This window comes from Propithecus coquereli, unplaced genomic scaffold (assembly GCF_000956105.1).
Source record: "Propithecus coquereli isolate 6110/MARCELLA unplaced genomic scaffold, Pcoq_1.0 Scaffold122, whole genome shotgun sequence".
Taxonomy (NCBI): Eukaryota; Metazoa; Chordata; class Mammalia; order Primates; family Indriidae; genus Propithecus; species Propithecus coquereli.
In genome coordinates, this window is record NW_012136303.1 from 7,031,237 (window position 1) to 7,049,823 (window position 18,587).

At 51.8% G+C, this 18,587-nt stretch overlaps 3 protein-coding genes across 4 annotated transcripts in view; all 3 read left to right on the forward strand.

Moving 5' to 3' along the window:
- The window catches only part of PTPRA (protein tyrosine phosphatase, receptor type, A), a 140,994-nt gene extending 132,723 nt beyond the window's left edge, over window positions 1–8,271 (forward strand). For both annotated transcript variants that reach the window (XM_012637691.1, XM_012637692.1), the window contains 5 exons: window positions 234–368; window positions 5,030–5,155; window positions 5,235–5,386; window positions 6,783–6,918; window positions 7,664–8,271. In XM_012637691.1, coding sequence (XP_012493145.1) covers window positions 234–368; window positions 5,030–5,155; window positions 5,235–5,386; window positions 6,783–6,918; window positions 7,664–7,738 — 624 coding nt within the window. In that variant the 3' untranslated portion in view covers window positions 7,739–8,271. The remainder of the gene's footprint in view (window positions 1–233; window positions 369–5,029; window positions 5,156–5,234; window positions 5,387–6,782; window positions 6,919–7,663) is intronic.
- Window positions 8,272–13,573: 5,302 nt separating this feature from the next.
- Window positions 13,574–14,146, forward strand: GNRH2 (gonadotropin-releasing hormone 2). Its single transcript, XM_012665737.1, is given in 5 exon segments — window positions 13,574–13,619; window positions 13,622–13,706; window positions 13,825–13,942; window positions 13,944–13,982; window positions 14,129–14,146. Coding segments are annotated over 5 exon segments (306 nt in total).
- An 884-nt stretch (window positions 14,147–15,030) lies between these two features.
- On the forward strand, window positions 15,031–16,712 carry MRPS26 (mitochondrial ribosomal protein S26). The gene is made up of 4 exons (XM_012665749.1): window positions 15,031–15,361; window positions 15,454–15,600; window positions 15,690–15,813; window positions 16,483–16,712. The coding sequence occupies exons 1-4, from the start codon at window positions 15,042–15,044 to the stop codon at window positions 16,615–16,617; spliced, it is 726 nt and encodes a 241-aa protein (XP_012521203.1). The 5' UTR covers window positions 15,031–15,041; the 3' UTR covers window positions 16,618–16,712.
- Window positions 16,713–18,587: the final 1,875 nt, after the last annotated feature.

Genomic DNA, 18,587 nt, shown 5'->3' on the forward strand with positions numbered 1-18,587 from the left:
AACTGAGTTCTGATCTTTCCCATTCCTGCTCTCTCCATTCTCCTTCCCTAGCCCTGACAGAAATGGACCAGCTTATTAGACAGGGGGAGCTCTGCCTGGGATGGGTTCACATCCAAGCAGCTCACATTCCTTCCTAGTGGCCTGTCTCACTGATTCCCAGGCAGGCCTGTCTTCTCCACTAACCCCTTCCTGATTAAACCGTCTCACCCCTGCAATTGATATGGCCTGTATAGGGCTACCGGCAGAAGGACTCCTACATCGCCAGCCAGGGCCCTCTTCTCCACACAATTGAGGACTTCTGGCGAATGATCTGGGAGTGGAAATCCTGCTCTATCGTGATGCTAACAGAACTGGAGGAGAGAGGCCAGGTGAGCTCAAAAAGGTCCTAGGCTGTGGGAGACAGAGACAGAATGAAAAGGGTGTGTGTGTAAATAGGGAGATGGGGGAGGCTAGAAGGTATGTTTGGACCTTTTCTTTGACTTACACTGTCCAAAGAGCCATTTCCAGGCACTGTTGCCCAGCCAGTTGGTGTCTGAGCAGTCATTAGCTTCTCCCAGGAATGGAAAAGCAATGTGGTCTGAGCCTCCATTTGATTCCCAGACAGTTCACAGCCTTTCACTTTTCTCCTGAATACAGTCCCCCCAGCCTAGCCTTTGTACACGCCCTCTCCTCTCCTCCTCCTCAGGCAGGGCAGTGATAGCAAGATGAGGGGTGCAGAGCCAGACCAAGGCTCTGAGGTATAGTCCATGTGAGTGTGTCTGAGGAAGGTCGCATCTTTGCTAACTACACGAAAGAAAGCATTGGAATTTAAGAAATGAAAAAAAAACAAATTTACAATTTAATATTCAGTAACAAGGAAATATTTTAAGAAAAAGGCCCAGAAGTCCAATTAAAAAGATGTGTTATCTGGGAACTCTGATGAAAAGGGACCTTAGAGGCCCCCTAGATCAGCTCCCACCCAGTATAGGAAGCCTCTTAACACTGTTCCTGAATCAGAATCTTGCAGCCTCTACCGAGGACATTCAATCTCAGGGATATCCCCCTCACCCCTCATATTACTGGGTAGCCCAGTCTGTTGTGACATTCTGACAGTGCTTATTCTTTTTTTTTATTTTTTTATTTTTTTTTAGAGACTGGGTCTCACTGGGTCCCCCCCAGGCTGGAGTGCAGTGGTGCAATCATAGCTCACTGCAACCTCCAACTCCTAGGCTCAAGTGATCTCCTGCCTCAGCCTCCCAAGTAGTTGGCATTACAGGCACATGCCACAATGCCTGGCTAATTTTTGTAATTTTTTTGTAGAGACCGGGTCTTGCTGTGTTGCCCATGCTAGTCTCGAGCTCCTGGCCTTAAGCAGTCCTGCTGCCTCACAGGCATGAGCCAGCACACCCAGCCCAGTGCTTATTCTTTTAAAACTCTGTTGAGGTTGCATATTATAGTAAACAGGTGGTTCGTTGTGCCTAGAGCATTACTTAACAGGGATCATATAATCAAGAGAATGAGCCAGGAGAATCTAGCAAGGTCTAGTGAGAAAATTCCTTCTAAGCCATAGTGAAGAGGTTTTTTTGACTTCATACAGCAGTTAAAAAGCCCTTGACAATACCTGATTTGTGTGTTTTTAAAACTCCCTCTGGGCCGGGCGCGGTGGCTCATGCCTGTAATCCTAGCACTCTGGGAGGCCGAGGCGGGCGGATTGTTTGAGCTCAGGAGTTCAAAACCAGCCTGAGCAAGAGCGAGACCCCGTCTCTACTAAAAATAGAAAGAAATTGGCTGGACAACTAAAAATATATAGAAAAAATTAGCCGGGCATGGTGGCGCATGCCTGTAGTCCCAGCTGCTCGGGAGGCTGAGGCAGAAGGATTGCTTGAGCCCAGGAGTGTGAGGTTGCTGTGAGCTAGGCTGACGCCATGTCACTCACTCTAGCCAGGGCAACAAAGTGAGACTCTGTCTCAGAAAAAAAAAAAAACCTCCCTCTGGCAGCAGTGAGGAGAACGTATTAGAAATGAGCAAGCCAGAAGCAGAGAGGAAGGCTATGACAGCAATGCTGGTGGTGAGGGGCTGCCACCAAGAGAGTGAGGGGGGCATGGCACCTACTCATGACTCGCTGAATTTGTAGATAATTAAAAATTAAAATACAAAATATGTTTTACATTAGTTATCCTAAGCCATTAGTTCTCCATTCTGTACTTGTACAGTTTATTTATTTTAACTTTGATACAAGGCTTTACATATACTTGGTCACCCTGATTTATTTTATTGTCAAGACTTTTTTCAGTTTCAGTCATTTAACTCATTAGCTATTCTCCAGACTTGTATCTTGTACCTAATCGACAGACATACCTGTAGGTCTGTATTATTAACAACAATACTGATGAGGTAGGAGGTTTGGTTAAGGTCCTCAGCTTTATGCTCAGGGAAGCATACACCCAGTAACAAAGGCCCATTGGGAAATGTGCCTCTGTTCTTGGGAGCATGGTGCATGTCTGCCAGCCCTCTCTCACCAGCCACGGTGGAACATGCAGATTAGACCAGGGCCCTACATGTGGTCCTTCCCCCCACCCCAGTCTGCATCCCCAGATCTGTGATGGGCAGGACTGAAGAGCATTAGAGGAACTGGAACAGTGAGCACAAGGATCATCTCTCGGTCCATTGCCTTGTGATAAAACATGGCCCAGTGAACACCTCTGACTCCATCTAATCAGACTCAGGCTCTTCCATCCTTGAAGAGTAAAGGGCAGGAGGGGCAGGAGCATTGCATATGGGTAGCATGGGTAGAAGGATCATGCACACACACATTCTCCTGCCCGTTGGCCAAGGCTGCCATCAGTTGGGTAAGGCCCATTCCCCTCTACGTACTGCCTTATGCCTCTGTCTTCCCAGGGCCAGTGAAGCAGGCAGAAGCTCTTGTCCTCAGAAGCTTCTGAATGGATCAGAAAAGGATATTAGTGAAATTCTTTTTTTTTTCTTTTTTTAAGAGATGGAGTATTATTATATTACCCAGGCTGGAGTATGGTAGCTATTCACAGCTGTGATCATAGCTCACTGCAGCCTCAAACTCCTGGGCTCAAGTGATACTTCTGCCTCAGCCTCCTGAGTAGCTGGGACTACAGGCATGCACCACCACACCTGGCTTAGTGATACTCTTTATAAGGCCTCACTGGCCCCCAAGACAAAATTTCACTTTCTGCTCCATTTCCCATTCATGTTGTCAGATGTAGCTCCCAGAAATGGTAACACAGTAAGCCTAAATGATACATTGAAGGGTGTCTACGTTTATACAAAGCAACACTACTACTCCACACTTGCAGTATCAAACTCCCAGAGAAAATATCTAATCCCAAAATATAAACTCTGTACCTATATAAATTAATATCTCAAAGGAATTAAAACTTGAAATTCTCTTCTCCCCATTTTCTCCTTCTGCTCCATCTTAAGCTTGGTAAGGCCCGGGTTTGCTCAACAGCTGTAGCTGTTGGGCAGAGCCATGCCAGCAGCTCCTGTGCTGGGTCAGCGAAATCCAAAGCCGCATTCTGCATCTCCAAAGCATCAGTTGAACATGATAGCATCAGTCACTTGCCCACAAAGCTGTGCATCCTCATCACCATTGCCAGTGTCAGACTGTATACAAGAGACTTAGTGCTGTCTGCGGGAAGGAGGGTAAACAAACACAGCAGGAGAAAAATGCAGAAAAGCTTCTCCATTTCAGCTTCTTTAGGATGCCATTATCCAGAGTTCATATTCTGAAGGCAAATCTGAGATTAAACCCTAGTTCTTGAGCTTGCCTTTTGTTTTTTGTGGTTTGTTTTTTTTTTTTTTTTTTTTTTTTTTTAGATAGTGTCTCACTGTGTCACCCAGGCTAGAGTTCAATGACAGGCTCGTAGCTCACTGCAGCCTTGAACTCCTGGGCTCAAGTGATCGTCTCGTCTCAGCCTCCCCAGTAGCTGGGACTACAGGCGCACTCCACCACACCTGGCTAATATTTTAATTTTTTGTAGAGTCAGGATTTTGCTATGTTGCCCAGGCTGGTCTCAAACTGCTGGCCTCAATTGATCCTCCTGTCTCAGCCTCCCAAGGTGCTGGGATTACAGGCGTGAGCCACCATGCCTGGCCTAAAACAGATTTTCAATAGTGATTTTATTTGGACTGTGAGACTATTAGCAATTTCTTTTCTGCTTTTCTTAATTTTTTCCAAATGTCTTATAATGAACGTATAGTACATGTATGGTTGAGAACTTATAAATTTCCAAAAGCAAAGAATCTCAGATCTTACCCCAAAATGTAGTAAAGAAATGGACAGTATAACAATTTTGTTTTATTTACGTATTTATGCCTTGGCTTGTTCTGCAGACATTCAACAAATTCTTTTACCAGGTACTTACGGAGAGCCTGCTGTATGCCAGGCATTGTGCAAGGTGCTAGGAATACAAAGATGAAAAGGGATACACCCCTTCCCCACAGGAGCTATAGAGGGAGTCGGGCCAGGTGCAAGCAAGGACAGATAGCAAACTATCTCCTGCTCACTAGCAAGTACAGAAAGGCGAGTGCTAGCAACTCTTAAGGTACCATTGCAGATTAAAGAGATGAAAGGAAAGGGACCAAAGGGTACTGTGGACTGGGCTGTGGTGAAGCACGATGGCTGGCTGGGAACATGAGTGGGTTTGGTTTTTCTGGATTAGCAGTCTGACAGATGGAAGCAGCTGTAAAATGTGGAAACACCCCAAGGCGGGGGGCCGTGAATTGGAACAGAGACTTTCCCTCCTCCTCCTCTGTCTCCTCCCCACCCCCTCTCTGCTTCCTCCAGCCACTGAGTGTTGGATACCTTGTGAGCCATAGTCAGAGTTCTTTACAGACCTCTGGTAAGGATCGGAAGTTAATTGGAATGTGAAGGAATGTAACAATCCTCCGAGTTTTCAATACCTTGGGGATGGGGTGTGTCAGAGTAAGAGTGGCTGTACTGAGAGTGGGGCCAGGCTGCTCCTGCCTCTGCCACACATGGTATCTGAGCCCCTCACCTCTCCCATTTGTCCTTCAGGAGAAGTGCGCCCAGTACTGGCCATCCGATGGACTGGTGTCCTATGGAGACATCACCGTGGAGCTGAAGAAGGAGGAGGAATGTGAGAGTTACACCGTCCGAGACCTCCTGGTCACCAACACCAGGGTAAGGTGGGTGGTGGGTAGACCTCTCCCACAGGGAGAGCAGGGCTGCCCCTGCCTTCCTGATCCCCCTTCCTCCAAAGGAGAACAAGAGCCGACAGATCCGGCAATTCCACTTCCATGGCTGGCCTGAAGTGGGCATCCCCAGTGACGGCAAGGGCATGATCAGCATCATTGCGGCCGTGCAGAAGCAGCAGCAGCAGTCAGGGAACCACCCCATCACCGTGCATTGCAGGTACAGCTCGCCCCAGCCTGGCAAGGGGCAGGGAAGCAAGGACAGGCAGATGGGGGCAGCAGTGAGTATGTGGTAGACCAAGGGGAAAGCCAGACAAGAGCAGGATGCTGGTAAGCACATGGCAGTCAGGCTTGATCAAGGCAGGGCCAGATGATAGGAGAGGACCTTGGAGTTTGAACTTCGTACAAGAAGTGCTGGGGACTAATAATGTCAGATACTGGGCAGGGGAGTATTTGAGGTGGGCATAGGGTACAGGAAAGCAGCAGGTGAGACAACAGTGGAGCCACCAGATGGGCTGTATGGGATGAGGGCCCGGCCTCCTTAAGGAGCAGAAAAAGAGAAAAGGGCAATTATTTTAAAAACAGTTTGAGGAAAAATGAACAAGGCTAAGAACATAGGGTGAAAGAGGAGAGGAGTCAGGAGGCCTACCAGGTTTGAGCCTTGGTTGCTGGTAATGGTCGGTGTGACCAACAGAAGAAAGATGGTAAGGAGACTTGTTTGGGGGAAAGGTAAATTTTGTTTAGGGCATGTCATTTGAGATCACATATTAGAAAGAATGCTCTTCTTTACTTAGAACCCTAACAATGGCTAATAAGGCCCAATATGATGTGAGGGCTCCTTGCCCAGTGCAGGCAGGGGGCACAGCAGGGGCTGACCTCCCAAGGGCTCTGACCTTGCCCCAACCACTCTCCTTCCTTCCATCATCAGATCTAGCTGTGTGCCCTTCAGCCGCCCAGGCACAGTCCTGTGTGGGCCTGAGATGCTGCTTTCCCAGACAGCCTAGGGCTTTCCCTGAGCACCCTGCCTAGAACCCCACAGTCCCTGCCTCAGAGCAGGCACTCAGTAAGTGTCTAGTGAGTGAATCAACTGATGATGTTGAACAGGGGGATAGCATCTGGATTCCTTGGATGTAGGAAGAAAATGAGAGGCACGGCAGAGAATCAGCCAACCAGTGCAGAGGGGCAGGCAGGGTTTGTCAAAGGAAGGAAAAGACAGTATTAGAACCAGTTCCAACCTCACCAAGCAGAGGTCAGGGCAACCCAGGCACATTTGTAGGTGGACAACAAAAGGCTCAGTGTTGGTGGGGTGTGAGGGAGGGTCATCCCCATGGTCCCACGGACGAGTCCCTCCACAGGCGCATGGGGCTGTGCAGGAAGGGCACAGGGTGCACGCCTTCCCAGAGCTGTGCTCTCACAGGGCTCCGCCACTCTGGGTGGGTCCACAGGGCAGAGGTGAGCATGGGCCTCCTGCCCCATCCCACCCCAGGAGTCCCTTTGGATTACAGACCCTCCCTGGAGCACCAGCCTGAGCCTTTGTCTGCTCTTTGCCACTGTCACTCACCGCCTCAGCACAGAAGGCCATCGCAGGTGTGGTAAGCCTATCTGCTCTGTTGCAGCGCCGGGGCAGGAAGGACGGGGACCTTCTGTGCCCTGAGCACCGTCCTGGAGCGTGTAAAAGCGGAGGGGATTTTGGATGTCTTCCAGACCGTTAAGAGCCTGAGGCTGCAGAGGCCACACATGGTCCAGACACTGGTATGCTGTCCATGTCCCCACACCATCTTCAGCCCTTCTCTGTCAGGGCCAGCCCAGGGAGGAGGCTCTTCAGAGGGGCCCACCCAGTAGTCTAAAGACCACCTAACCACAGACCCACCCTTCCCCAAGGTGCCCCAGACAGGAAGCACCTTGGGAGGCAGGATGGCAGCGGAAATGCAGCCCCTATCCCCAGAGGATGTGACAGGTTGGAAAGGGAGTGGCTGGGTACCCCACAGGGCTTGTCTGCCCTTCTCTGTGGGTCCTGGGTGGGGATGACCCAGGGGTACCTGCCTTTGTTATCCTTGGGCTCCCTGTTAAGAGACTCTTAAGCTGAACATCCCCAGAGGTTTTCCTGAATCCCATGGTGCTAGAAAAGTTTGAGAGGGAAAGAAAAGTGGATGTTAGGAGGTTTGGGAGAATATGAGACTTTGAGAGCCAGGCACATCCTAGCCTGGCAGCGGTGGTGAGTGTAGGCCGCACTGTCTCCCAGCCCAGCAAACTCACATCTCACCTCTGCAAGGCCTAGGATGCCCCTCGTCAGCTCTGCTCGTCAGCTCTGCCCCTCCTCACTCAGCACAGAAGGGGAATGCTGTCAAAACTCTGGCAGACAGATCAGGGCTCAGGTGGAAGTCCAGAAACATTCCCTCTCAGTTTTCCATTTTCAAAAAGCATGGATCTATTAGGAACTACAGGTACAGCATTCTTTTCAGTAACCCTGGCTTTTCCCCCTCCTTTCGCTCTCCAGGAACAGTATGAGTTCTGCTATAAGGTGGTGCAGGAATATATTGACGCGTTCTCAGACTATGCCAACTTCAAGTAAGAGGCAATGAGGGCCCGCGGACCAGGAGGATTGCCTTTAATATTTTGTAATATTCTGTTTTGTTAATATACCCCAAATTGTGTATATATCTTATAACTGTTTTAGAAATTGGTACATAGGCTTCTATTACCTATTAGGTGGAGATTTTATATGTAAATGTGTTAGCACTGATAGTCCTTTTTCCAATGTTTTATTGGGGAATTAAATAGTGTGATGTTTGGATCGATATCGTAAAATCATCGGCCTGGAAATTGGGCTAGATTGTTCTTTGCTTAATACATCTTTTCCTAAAAAAGATACACAAAAAATCCATTCCAGGTAGCTCAGCACCAACTAAGAAAAAAAAGCACAAAGTTCTCAGAGCTCTTGAGGAACGTGGTTGTCCCTGTACCACCATGCACTGTAAATATCCCTCCCTCCAACCCACCCCTGCCCCCACCACCACCATCGTGGGGAGTGACGGGACCAGAGCGATATCTCTGGCACCACACTAGGGACTATCAGGTAATAAAAGCTTTGACTCCCTGAGGAAATGTCTCTCCCTTTGTCTGGGCTGGGGCAGCCATGCAGGGCTGGGACTCCTGGGCTACTCCTGGCCCTGCTGTTGCCGTTCACTCAGCTGTCCTCGAGAGGCCACAGTCCCCAGGCTCCTGTCTACCAGCTTTTAGGTCATCACCAAGACCTTCCTTTCATTCCCAGCACATCTTTGGTGGAGTGGTCCCAGCCAGCCTTACTCCTGTGTCCTCACTGAGTTTCCCTGAGTGCAGGGGCACAGTGGGGAGAGGAGCTGGCTCAGCCTTGGGGCCGAGACCAGTCTGACCTCTCTAGTCCCTGTTGCTTTGCTACAGAGCTGTCTGGATTGTCTCACTCTGTCTGGGATAATTCTTTATGTCTACATGTGTTGTGTGAAATTGCTTCCATTTTCTTTCATATGTGTCCTCATTTCCCGGACTTTTATGTGGAAGTGTTTCAGATCCAGAAACCAGCATGGTGGGAGTCTTAGATCCCAACTTGATTTTGAGCCTAACACATTAGACAAAAGTGTCAAAACTTTTGTGTCTTAAAGAAGATGGATGTTCATTTATTTCTCATGTAACAGTCTGCCCTTCCCAGACACCCAGGATCCTCCCATCTGCTGGCCCCAGTATCCTCAGGGTATTACTCATCCTCATGGTTGAAGCTGGGTCAGTGCCATGTCCATGTTCCAAACTGGAATGGGGAAAGAGCACCAGGCACAGGTAACTTCTTTTTTAAGGACATAAAGCTAAATCGTACTCGTACCCCACTGACTCCATGACTAGGTTTTATCCTATCCTTATCTACACCTAGCTACAGGGGGTGCTGGGAAATGTGGTCTTTAGTTGGGAGTACAGCTAGGAGGGTGGGTCTGTCCACTGTCTCCCAGCCTCATGAGCAGCTGATCACAGGAGAGGAGAGGAACTGGTTGCCATTGCTATCAGGCAGAGCTGAAGGAGCCTGTGGCCCCTGGGCCTTTCTTAAAGAGCCAGCATGGGCCCCAGACTCCAGAGGCTGCAGGAGTGAGAGGTGGCACCCAGCCTGCCATAGAGGCACAGTCAGAGGTCAGTGCTACTGTGCTGCTTGGAAGGGGTGAGACTTGAACTGGACCCACAGGCTGCTGGAAATTTAGATGAGTAAAAAGGAGAAAAGGCCAAGTGGAGCCATAATACAGAGGGTTTCAGCGTCCAGACAAAGCAGTTGACATGTGGTAGCTCCAAGAGGGGATCCTGGTCTTGCACCACATATCCCAATGTTTGTGTGAAGGAAGATGTGCAGAAGAGACCCAGGAGGCCTGTGGGAGGCAGGGCGCTACAACAGACCACCTCTGGAAGCTTGCAAGAGATGAGCATAAGTTGTTAGAGGCATTCGGTCCTTCTCTGGGAACTAAGGAACTCCAAGAAGCAGGAAACTCAAAACACAGTAGTTTCAGAAGAAGCATGGTTAAATTCAGCGAAGATAGAACCTGAGGAATTTCTGGTGAAGGGTGCCAACTTTGGGGAAGAGACCCTGACTTCTCAAAAGCTGCCCTGCAGTACCTCCATGTGACCAGGTCCAGGCAGATGGCTGGCAGGCAGACAGGCACGGGGTCAGCAAACTGTTCAGTGAACTTGCAGGTGGGGCCGCCCACAGCCCCCTGTGCTGCATGCCCCACCTCCCAGCAGGCTGCCTTGCCTCCTTTTGCCAGGGCTGGCCTTGAGCAGGTGCACCATTGTGGCCTGGCCGGTTTTCTGCTGGAGTCCATGCTGATTTGGTCAGCGGCTGGGCCAATATTTTAAATACCACTTGGTTGCTAAACCAATGTCTTCAAGCAGGAATTACCTCAGCTCTTTGCTCCCCTTGTCTCCTCAGTTTACAGGTGTATCGTTCATCCCCTCATCCCTCCACCCCTCCTTCTTCACTCCTTTCTTACTTTCTGCTCAGGGTTTGCTTGGTCACAAGAGACCTGACAGGAGCTAGTGTAGGCCAGAAGGAAAGCGTACTGGGGCACACAGCACAATGGTGTGGGAAGGGCAGGGCTGTCACTCATCCAGTGCCCACCTGCAGCCGACCAGCTGCAACCTGGGGGGGTTGGAGTCGGGATGAGTGTTTCTCCCAAGGGGAAGAGGGACAGCCGTGCCCGCCACACCCAAAGCTCTGGGTCCTGCTACACTTGGGACCTCACTTCATCCAGTCGGCTCCTTCCTGGGTTTCAGTTTCCTTCATCACCTTCCTTCCCAAATACTCAAATCTCTTTCATTAAATAAAATAAAGAGCATTTTCCTCCCTGGCCCAGGTTCTTACACCTTTATGACAGACTTCAAAAAGTCTCTCACTTTTCCCTCCTCCTCACTTCATTCCCACGTGGTCCTGTTTTTCACTTCTGCTGGCCAAGGTGGCCTGGAGCTAGCCCCAGGGATCTACTGTCTCCTGACTGGTTTTAGGGACTGTGCTGACCCTCATTCTGCTCCTCCTCTGTCTCCTTCCTCAAAGGGTGGGACTCTGGGCCTGTCTGTGGACCCTTAGCTCTCCAGCCCTCAGCCCCCCAGTCCTGGGTCATGTATTGTGTTTCCTGCAGAATGACCCCATGGGATGGCCCAGAGGCACCTGTTTCCCACGCCCCAGGGCCCACCATCCTTCCCTCTAGCCCCACAGATCCTCCAGCAGCTCCTGTTGGCCCTTCTTCATTTTGTTCCTTACTGGGGCACCCCACTGCTACCATCCCTGCTTCCACAACTCTGGCTATTCCTTATCCTTCACCCTGGGCCACCTGCTCAGGGCTCGTGCCCCTCCGTGCTCGTGCAGCACTCAAGTGTCCATTCAGCTCTAAACCTCTGCTTTCCCAACGAACTCCAAGCAACTCCCAGCTGGAACGACTCCATATCCTCAGGACCCAGCATTGGGTGGAGCTCAGTGGTGAACAAAGGCTTTCTGTGTTCTAATGACAGGGATATGAGGATGAATTCCAGAGTTGGTAGTCTGGAAAGGACATGTAACATTTCTGAAAAGGCAAGTGTGTTGCCAGAAGAGGACCAGAGTTTTCCCTGGGAAGCTTAGTTCTGGTTTGGATTTTTCAGGAAAAACCATAATCAAAATGCATAAAAAAACCCACCTCATTCCTGTCTTAAAGTAAACACCAAGGACTTTGAATAAAACATTTTGTAAACCCAAACCAGAACTAAGCTAGTGTATTGAACTAAGAGTCATCTTCACTAAACCATGAAGCTAATGTTTTCCTAAAAATCATCCAGTTAACAAAGTGTGTATATTTCCCAAAACAATGTAAGTGAACATAAATTCACACATTTGTTTCTGGTTCCTGCTAATAATTTCCAATGATAAATGTGTAAGCTGATAGTGCGCCCATTCTGCCCCGGCCTTGGTGCCCAGGCCTGACTGGTGCCCATTATGCCTCCCGCACCACCATCTTCAACACAGGATTTGGTGCACCTGCTTTCCTAATGACTCTGGTCACCACGATGCCAAGCCTGACCCTGGCCCTCGTTTGCTGTTCAGCCCAAATGTAGAAATTGGCTATTAACCCTCTGCTTAGGCCTCTGATCCCTGGAGGCTGGTGGCTGGTGGTGAAAGCTGAGCTGCTGATGTAGACCAGGACACAAGAGCACATTTCAAGCCCCCCAGGCTAGCTATCCAAATCCATGAATGGTCCTGGGCTCAGCACAGGATGCAGACAAAATTACCCCGTGGTGATAGCCCTAGAGTGGCTGCACTGCCCCCTCAGCATGGGGTCTGCTGCTTGGAGAGGAGAGACCACTCCTGGGTAGGTACTGCCCCACCCAAACCCACCTCCATCGGACTGACCTAGCCCTGGTGCCCGGGGTGTGGATGTGAATTGTTCCTCCCAACCCATTTTACAGGTGAGCAATTGGAAGCCCTTGGGGAAGGTGGTCACAGTGTCCCCCACACCTCTGAACAGCTTCTGGGCTCCCCACTTTAGGCCCCCACTTTTCCCCTGAGGAAAGCCCTGAGCTGTGTGGAAGTCAGGGAATCCTCAGGCCTTGCCTCTCCAGGCCACGGTTTCCTTTCTGGGTCAGGGAGCCCTCTGAGGGCTTGGGCTTCAACAGTGGGAGCTGAGTGCAGCCTGGGAAGTGGGAAGATGAGGCCAGGACCTGGGTGAACCTGAAGCAAGAATGCTGTGGCTGGAGGCCCCTGGGAAGACTGGTGGGATAGACAACTGTCTGGTGACCTAGGGGCCAGCACCTGCCTGGTGTACATTCATCGAGTGGATGCTGTGGGAAGGGGTTGGGTAGCAAGCTGTTCTGCCTCCCCTCTCTCCAGACATTCCTGGAGTCTGGGCCAGGAGTGGGAGGGTGGGGGTGGAGCTGTCCAGCTAGGGTCCTGCAGCTGCCTGAAGAAGCCACTTCCTCCACAGTTCTCCCTCTGTGAGTAGGGAGGCTGTGCGGGGAACATGGCCAGTGTTCCCTGCAAAAAACCAGGTCCCTTTGGTAGAGTTGCAAGGGATAAGAAAATAATAGAGAGAAATGGAAAATGGAAGAAATAAAAGAATATGCTGAGACAAAGATACAGTTTTATAAGTTTATAAAGATTATAGGCAAAGCGGGAGCTCAGGGGGCTCAGACCTCTCCGTTGGTCTCAAAAGCCGCGAATGAGGTCTTACGTGGTAACTTATAGGAAATAGTGAACCATTGTCAGGGGTAACAGATTTACATAACAACAGGTGGTTCCTCTCAGGTTAACAGATTTTCAAAAGGCTTTTACAGAAGGCTTCTACAGATTCTTTAACTAATTCTATTTACGTGAGCAAATGGTTACAAAGTCTTTCAAAGGTTAATTTCTAAATTCTAAGGTAAGTTTATCATTTAAACAGAGGGGTTAAACAGATATGTAGGCTCCATGTTTATTAGGTTATCGTGAATGGAGACAGGTAGTCTAGAGTGGTTTAAACAAAAGCTTTGCTTTTAGCCATTCAGGAAGCTGTCTTTCTGGGAAGCTGTTTGTTCCGGAGGGCACTCCATTGTCAGCTCTCAGCCTATAGTTTTTAACAGATTCGCTTGTGCTTTACAAAGCAAATCCAATTCTTTAGGTCTGAGAAACGCGGCGCCTCGTGGGATACAGCCGCTACTGCCTTTCAGAGACGCCCTTCTGAGTGTAACAACATTCGAAATGCAAACCAACACGTTCACATATTCTTTCAGGACAAAGCTCTGTAAAACTCTTAAGACGAATCCTGTCCTAAAACACGTTTAATATTAATTCATGGAGCAACAAGGCTGCCCTCCCTAAGAGCTAGGGCTTGGGATCGAGCTCCATCCTGGGTGCATGCTACACTGCTCCTCCTCCCCTGAACCAAGCCCTGCCATGGCCAGCTCCAGGCTAGGCCTGGTGCTGCTACTGCTGCCCGCCCTGAACCCTCAAAGGCTCAGCACCGGTCCCATGGCTGGTACCCTGGAAGAAAGCGAGCCTCCAGCTCACCCCTTAGGCCCCCAGGTGGGTGATGGGTCTCCCCAGCCTGAGTAGGAGGAAGAAGGTGCTGGCTGGGTTCTTCCACTTACCCTGAGCCTGAGGTGGGCGCAGGGAGGGCAGGGTACAGCCTTGGTTCCCTTCTGAAGACGGGTTCTGGAGACTGCAGCAGGCAGCCCAGCCCAGACTGCCTGTAGTCTCCCAATAGATGCCCTGTCTTCCCCCGAGGACAAAGTGCCCCGGGAGAGCAGGACCATGGCCCAGTGGTTCCCACCACAGGAAGCAGCACCTGGTACAGATACTGCTGGTAAGTGGGGTGAGAGGTCCCCACCATTCAAAACCAGTCACTGGTCACCAGTGGCCAAGGTGGCTAAGGGCTGGCTGTGACAGGGAGAATGAGACACCTCTGGGATGCCCCCTGCCACAGCTGTCTCTGTGCCCCTACACACACAGCAGGGTGCCATCTGCTAGCCTTCCTATTTCCCAGAAGTCTAGACAATTTATAAAATACTTAGGTTAAAGGAAAAGATTGAAGTCACTAGTGGGGTAGAAGGAGATAATTGTACTAGAAAGCTCCAGTAAAAAGACAGTGGTAGCCATAGGTCCCACAGGCATCTTGACAGCCAATATGCCTCAAAGTGGGCCAGCCCCCGGCCAGTGGAAAGACGTGAGGTGTGCAACCTCACAAATAGGCAGCAGGCCCCAGAGGACCAGGTGGTTACTGATGTGCACTAGGAAGGACTCAGTGACTGCAGGGCTCCCCCAAGACCATAGCAAAAGACAGGTGTGGGGAAATGGTTTGTTACTATTTTGCAAATGGAACATTTAAAGTGCATCTGGGAAGCACTATATATAACTAGAGGAGAAAAGGTAAGTTCCTTTGAGGCAAAGCGTTAACTGCCTGATTTAAGTGGGCGTTAGCTCAGGTCTTTATGGATCAGGCTGGTTTAGGGTGGAAAAGGCCGTATGCCCAGGGAGCTGGAGACCCCCACGCTGTGTCCTCAGGCTCTAGGGGCGGGGGACGCCTGCTCCAGGGGGCCGGGTTGGGACTGGAGGGAAGGTCGTGGCTCAGCGGTCATGTGATCAGAATGTCGCGAGGCATAACTGCCTCCTCCCTCCGCAGACTCCGCGCCCCTTGGCCCTCCAATAAAAGTGTAAGGTCCCCGAAGGTGTTGCCTCGAGTTCTCTCCTTCGTCTCTGCATCTATCACCAACGCTGAGACCCTTCCCCGCGTGGGGGTTGAAGGGACGCGGGAGGGCCCAGGGCCCTGCGGGGAGCGTCCAGCCAGAGGCCGGGGGGGCGGAGGCCGCTTGCAGATGTCGGCCGGGTCCCGCGCAGTCCGCTTCTCCAGAGGCCACACCGCGGGATGGGAACTGGGGGCCGTCCGAGGACTACAAGTCCCATGGTGCCTAGCGGCCACTTCCGGACCACAGCGGTGTCCTGGCGGCGCGGGCCGCAGCAAGCGGACTCGGCCATGCTGCGCGCGCTGAGCGGCGTGGGCGCGCGGCCGCCGTGCCGGCCCCCAGCCCTGCTGCTGCTGCCCGCGCGCGGCCGCAAGACCCGCCACGACCCGCCGGCCAAGTCTAAGGTCGGGCGCGTGAAGACGCCGCCCTCGGTGGACCCTGCGGAGTTCTTCGTGGTGACGCAGCGTTACCAGCAGTACCGCCAAACCGTGCGCGCCCTCAGGTGTGTGGCGGAGGGGGAGGTGGCCGTCCGCGCCGGCAGGGGAGTGCGGGGACGGGTGGAGAGGATGCCGACTAGAAGCGCTCTCCGCCCAGGCTGGAGTTCGTGTCCGAGGTGCGGAAGAAGGTGCACGAGGCCCGAGCCGGGGTCCTGGCGGAGCGCAAGGCCCTGGAGGACGCCGCCGAGCACCGAGAGCTGATGGCCTGGAACCAGGCGGAGAACCGGCGGCTGCACGAGCTGCGGTGCGTGGGGCGGGAGGTGGGACGGCGCTGCCTGGCCTGCCTGGGAGAGGCCCGGGCCCCGCTCAGCCTCGGCCTCTTGCCCCTCGCAGGATAGAGAGGCTGCGGCGGGAGGCGCGAGAGCAGGAGCAGCAGCAGGCCGAGGAGCAGGCCCGCAAGGCCCGAGAGGCGCAGGCCTGGGTGGAGCTCAAGGAACAAGAAGTGCTGCAGCTGCAGGTGGGCAGTGTCCTCGGGGGGTGGGGCTTGAGCCAGAGCTCGGCCTGTGCGGCTGTGGGGATTCTGGGCACCGCAAAGTGGGGCGCTGGCCAAGTACAGACGCTTAGAGTTAGCAGTTGAGAATTTGGGAGACAAGGAGAGTGCCTGTCGGGGGAGAGACCGAGAGGTGAGCATAGAAATTGGAAAGTGTTCAAGTACCTAGAAAGTGGAAGCCATGTCTGTGGGAGGGACCCCTCTGCCCATAAAGCAGTTGTGTTTTGCCTTACAGGTGATAAAGTCATTGAAGGGGTAAATATTCTAGGCTAGGATTGGCAGGTGTAAGACATAATGCAGGGAGACCTGTTAGGAGTAATCCAGTGAGAATGGATGAGGCTTGAATTAAAGTATCAATAATAGAGGAGGAGGGATGAGTTCGAGAAAGATTCAGAGGGGACCAGGTAACATTGAGGGACTGATTCCACCTAGCAGCACATGAGATTGTCATAGCTGGTGCTTGAGGTTCTGGCTGAGGTGTCCGATGGGTGCTTGTCCAAGAAGGAGGACTATAACAAGGCTGCCAGATGTTATTCCACTGGACGGTTGGTGAAGCACTGAGAGGACCTAGGCTGTATGGGCCGGCTGGCACCTGCTGCGGGCCCCCCACTCAGCTGGCCTTTTCTCTCCCAATAGGAGGAGGTGAAAAACTTCATCACCCGAGAGAACCTGGAGGCGCGGGTGGAAGAAGCGCTGGATTCCCCAAAGAGCTACAACTGGGCCGTCACCAGAGAGGGGCTGGTGGTCAGGCCGCAGCACAAGGGCTCCTAGGGGCCCAGTAAGGACAGTGCCCATCAGGGACGATGTGTGTACGGGGAGTAGGAGGGTCGGGCCTGATCTGGAATAAAGCAGTTGGCTTAGCTATTTCCAGCATGGCCCTCACATTCTGGCCCCTGCACTCACCACTTGGTCAGAAACTCCAGAACACAGTGCCCTGTTCTACCCCCCATGTACAGCCTCAGCATAGCACGAGGCCCTAGAGTGGCTTCCACCTCACAGATCAGACTGGGCCACAGTCCCAGTGGGGCAGCCAGGTCATCTCCTAAGTATCATCACTGGCAATAATTGGCAGATTACAGTCCATGGGCCAGATGTGGCCTGCTGCCTGTTTTGTAAATAAAGTTTTGTCAGAACACACTGACATCCATTAGTTGACTGCTTTTACACTCAGTGGCAAAGATGAGTAGTTGCACCAGAGACCATATGACTTGCAAAGGAAAAGTTTGCCCATCCCTGATCTGGGGCTTTAGGGATCTGACTTGGAGCAGGTATCACCCAGTCAATACTGGAGCTACAGACTAACCACTGGCCAGGGTCTGGTGTATCCAAGACCCAGGAGACAAAGAGGAGAGCCCACTTATTCTGGTGGCTCTCTCCACCCCTGGCCTTAGTGACCCACATCTGCCCTGACACTGCCAGTGTTCTTGGACCACCCTCCAGATTGCTACTGGCAGAGGAGGCCTGGCCGACCAAAGCTTTGTGAAGTCGGTGCGGCTTGGCAGGCACTTGGACCAAGCCCTGTGGGTACTGGGAATACTTGTGATTGACGTTCACAAGGTTGAGTAAGTGATCGTGTGGATCCACAGCCCCCGTTCAGATGCAGGCCCTCAAGCAGCACGTGAGATGGGGTTGAAGACGTGTCACTGAGCCAGAGCTGCTCTCCCTTTGCTGCTGTTCATAGGGACTCCAGCTACCACCAGAGGAAAACGAACACAATCCAGCTTTCCATGAGTCCTGCCTTGTAGGAAGGCCCTGTGGAACCCCCAAGAATTGAGAACATTTTAGGGAGTATGGGCAACACATGCTCCAGGTGAGAAAGCAGATGTCGAGGTGCCTTGTACCTTGCACCCAGCACTCCTGAGGGCGATGGCCGACTCAGGCTGGTAGTGGCTCTTCCTTTCCCTGGCACTGATTCTGGCCAGAGCACAGTGCAGTCCCTGCTTTCAGATGCTCACCGTGGCATCTGGAGTGAGAGCTGAGGGGCACACATTGTGGGCCGTGGTTTGGCGATGTCTTTCACAGCCTCGGGCTTCATCGTGGTGAAGAGTGGGCCATCTGGTCCCCCGTGGTGGAAGCATTTGGTGAGCTTTCGTGTGGGACACTGTGTTAGAAGTCCAGCTTTGTGTAACATACTCCTTCCTGAACCTCGTCTCCAGCTTCCAGTTTTGTTCTTTCCAAGTCCTCTGCACCAAGATCCATCAAAACATAAGCCATCTATCTGTTCAGATGGAGGACACAATGTGACACCTCCCTGAAACTCTGTCTTTGGGCTGAATTCCCTTCACTGCTGTCCTCCAGTGTCCCACATGGAGCTGTAACTGAGCACTCACTGCTGGTGCCAGTATGTCACCAAAGCCACCAGTAAGCCAAGTTTCAGCATTTTTCTTCTCTGCCCACAACCATCTTGTGGATGTAGGCATGAACAGGCAGCTTACAGGCACCTTCAGGTTTAGCTCGAGCCCAGTGCCATCTGTACCTGCTGTTGGATCAAAGAGTGCTGCTAGGGACACAGATAGGCTATCAGATTCCATCAGTCCAGGTGGCAGGGTCTTATGAGATCCCACAGTAGAACGCCCCATCTCTGCAGAAGCCTGGTTAGTTAACCTAATAGGCATGGCCTTTCTCAAGAAAACCAGGGTCTCTTTCAGATCCTTGCCTCAAGTTCCAAACAGGGTTTGGATCTGCCACAGACAATGTGAGCTCTGCAGGTTTGGAAGGGCCAGCCAGACTTGCCAGAACCA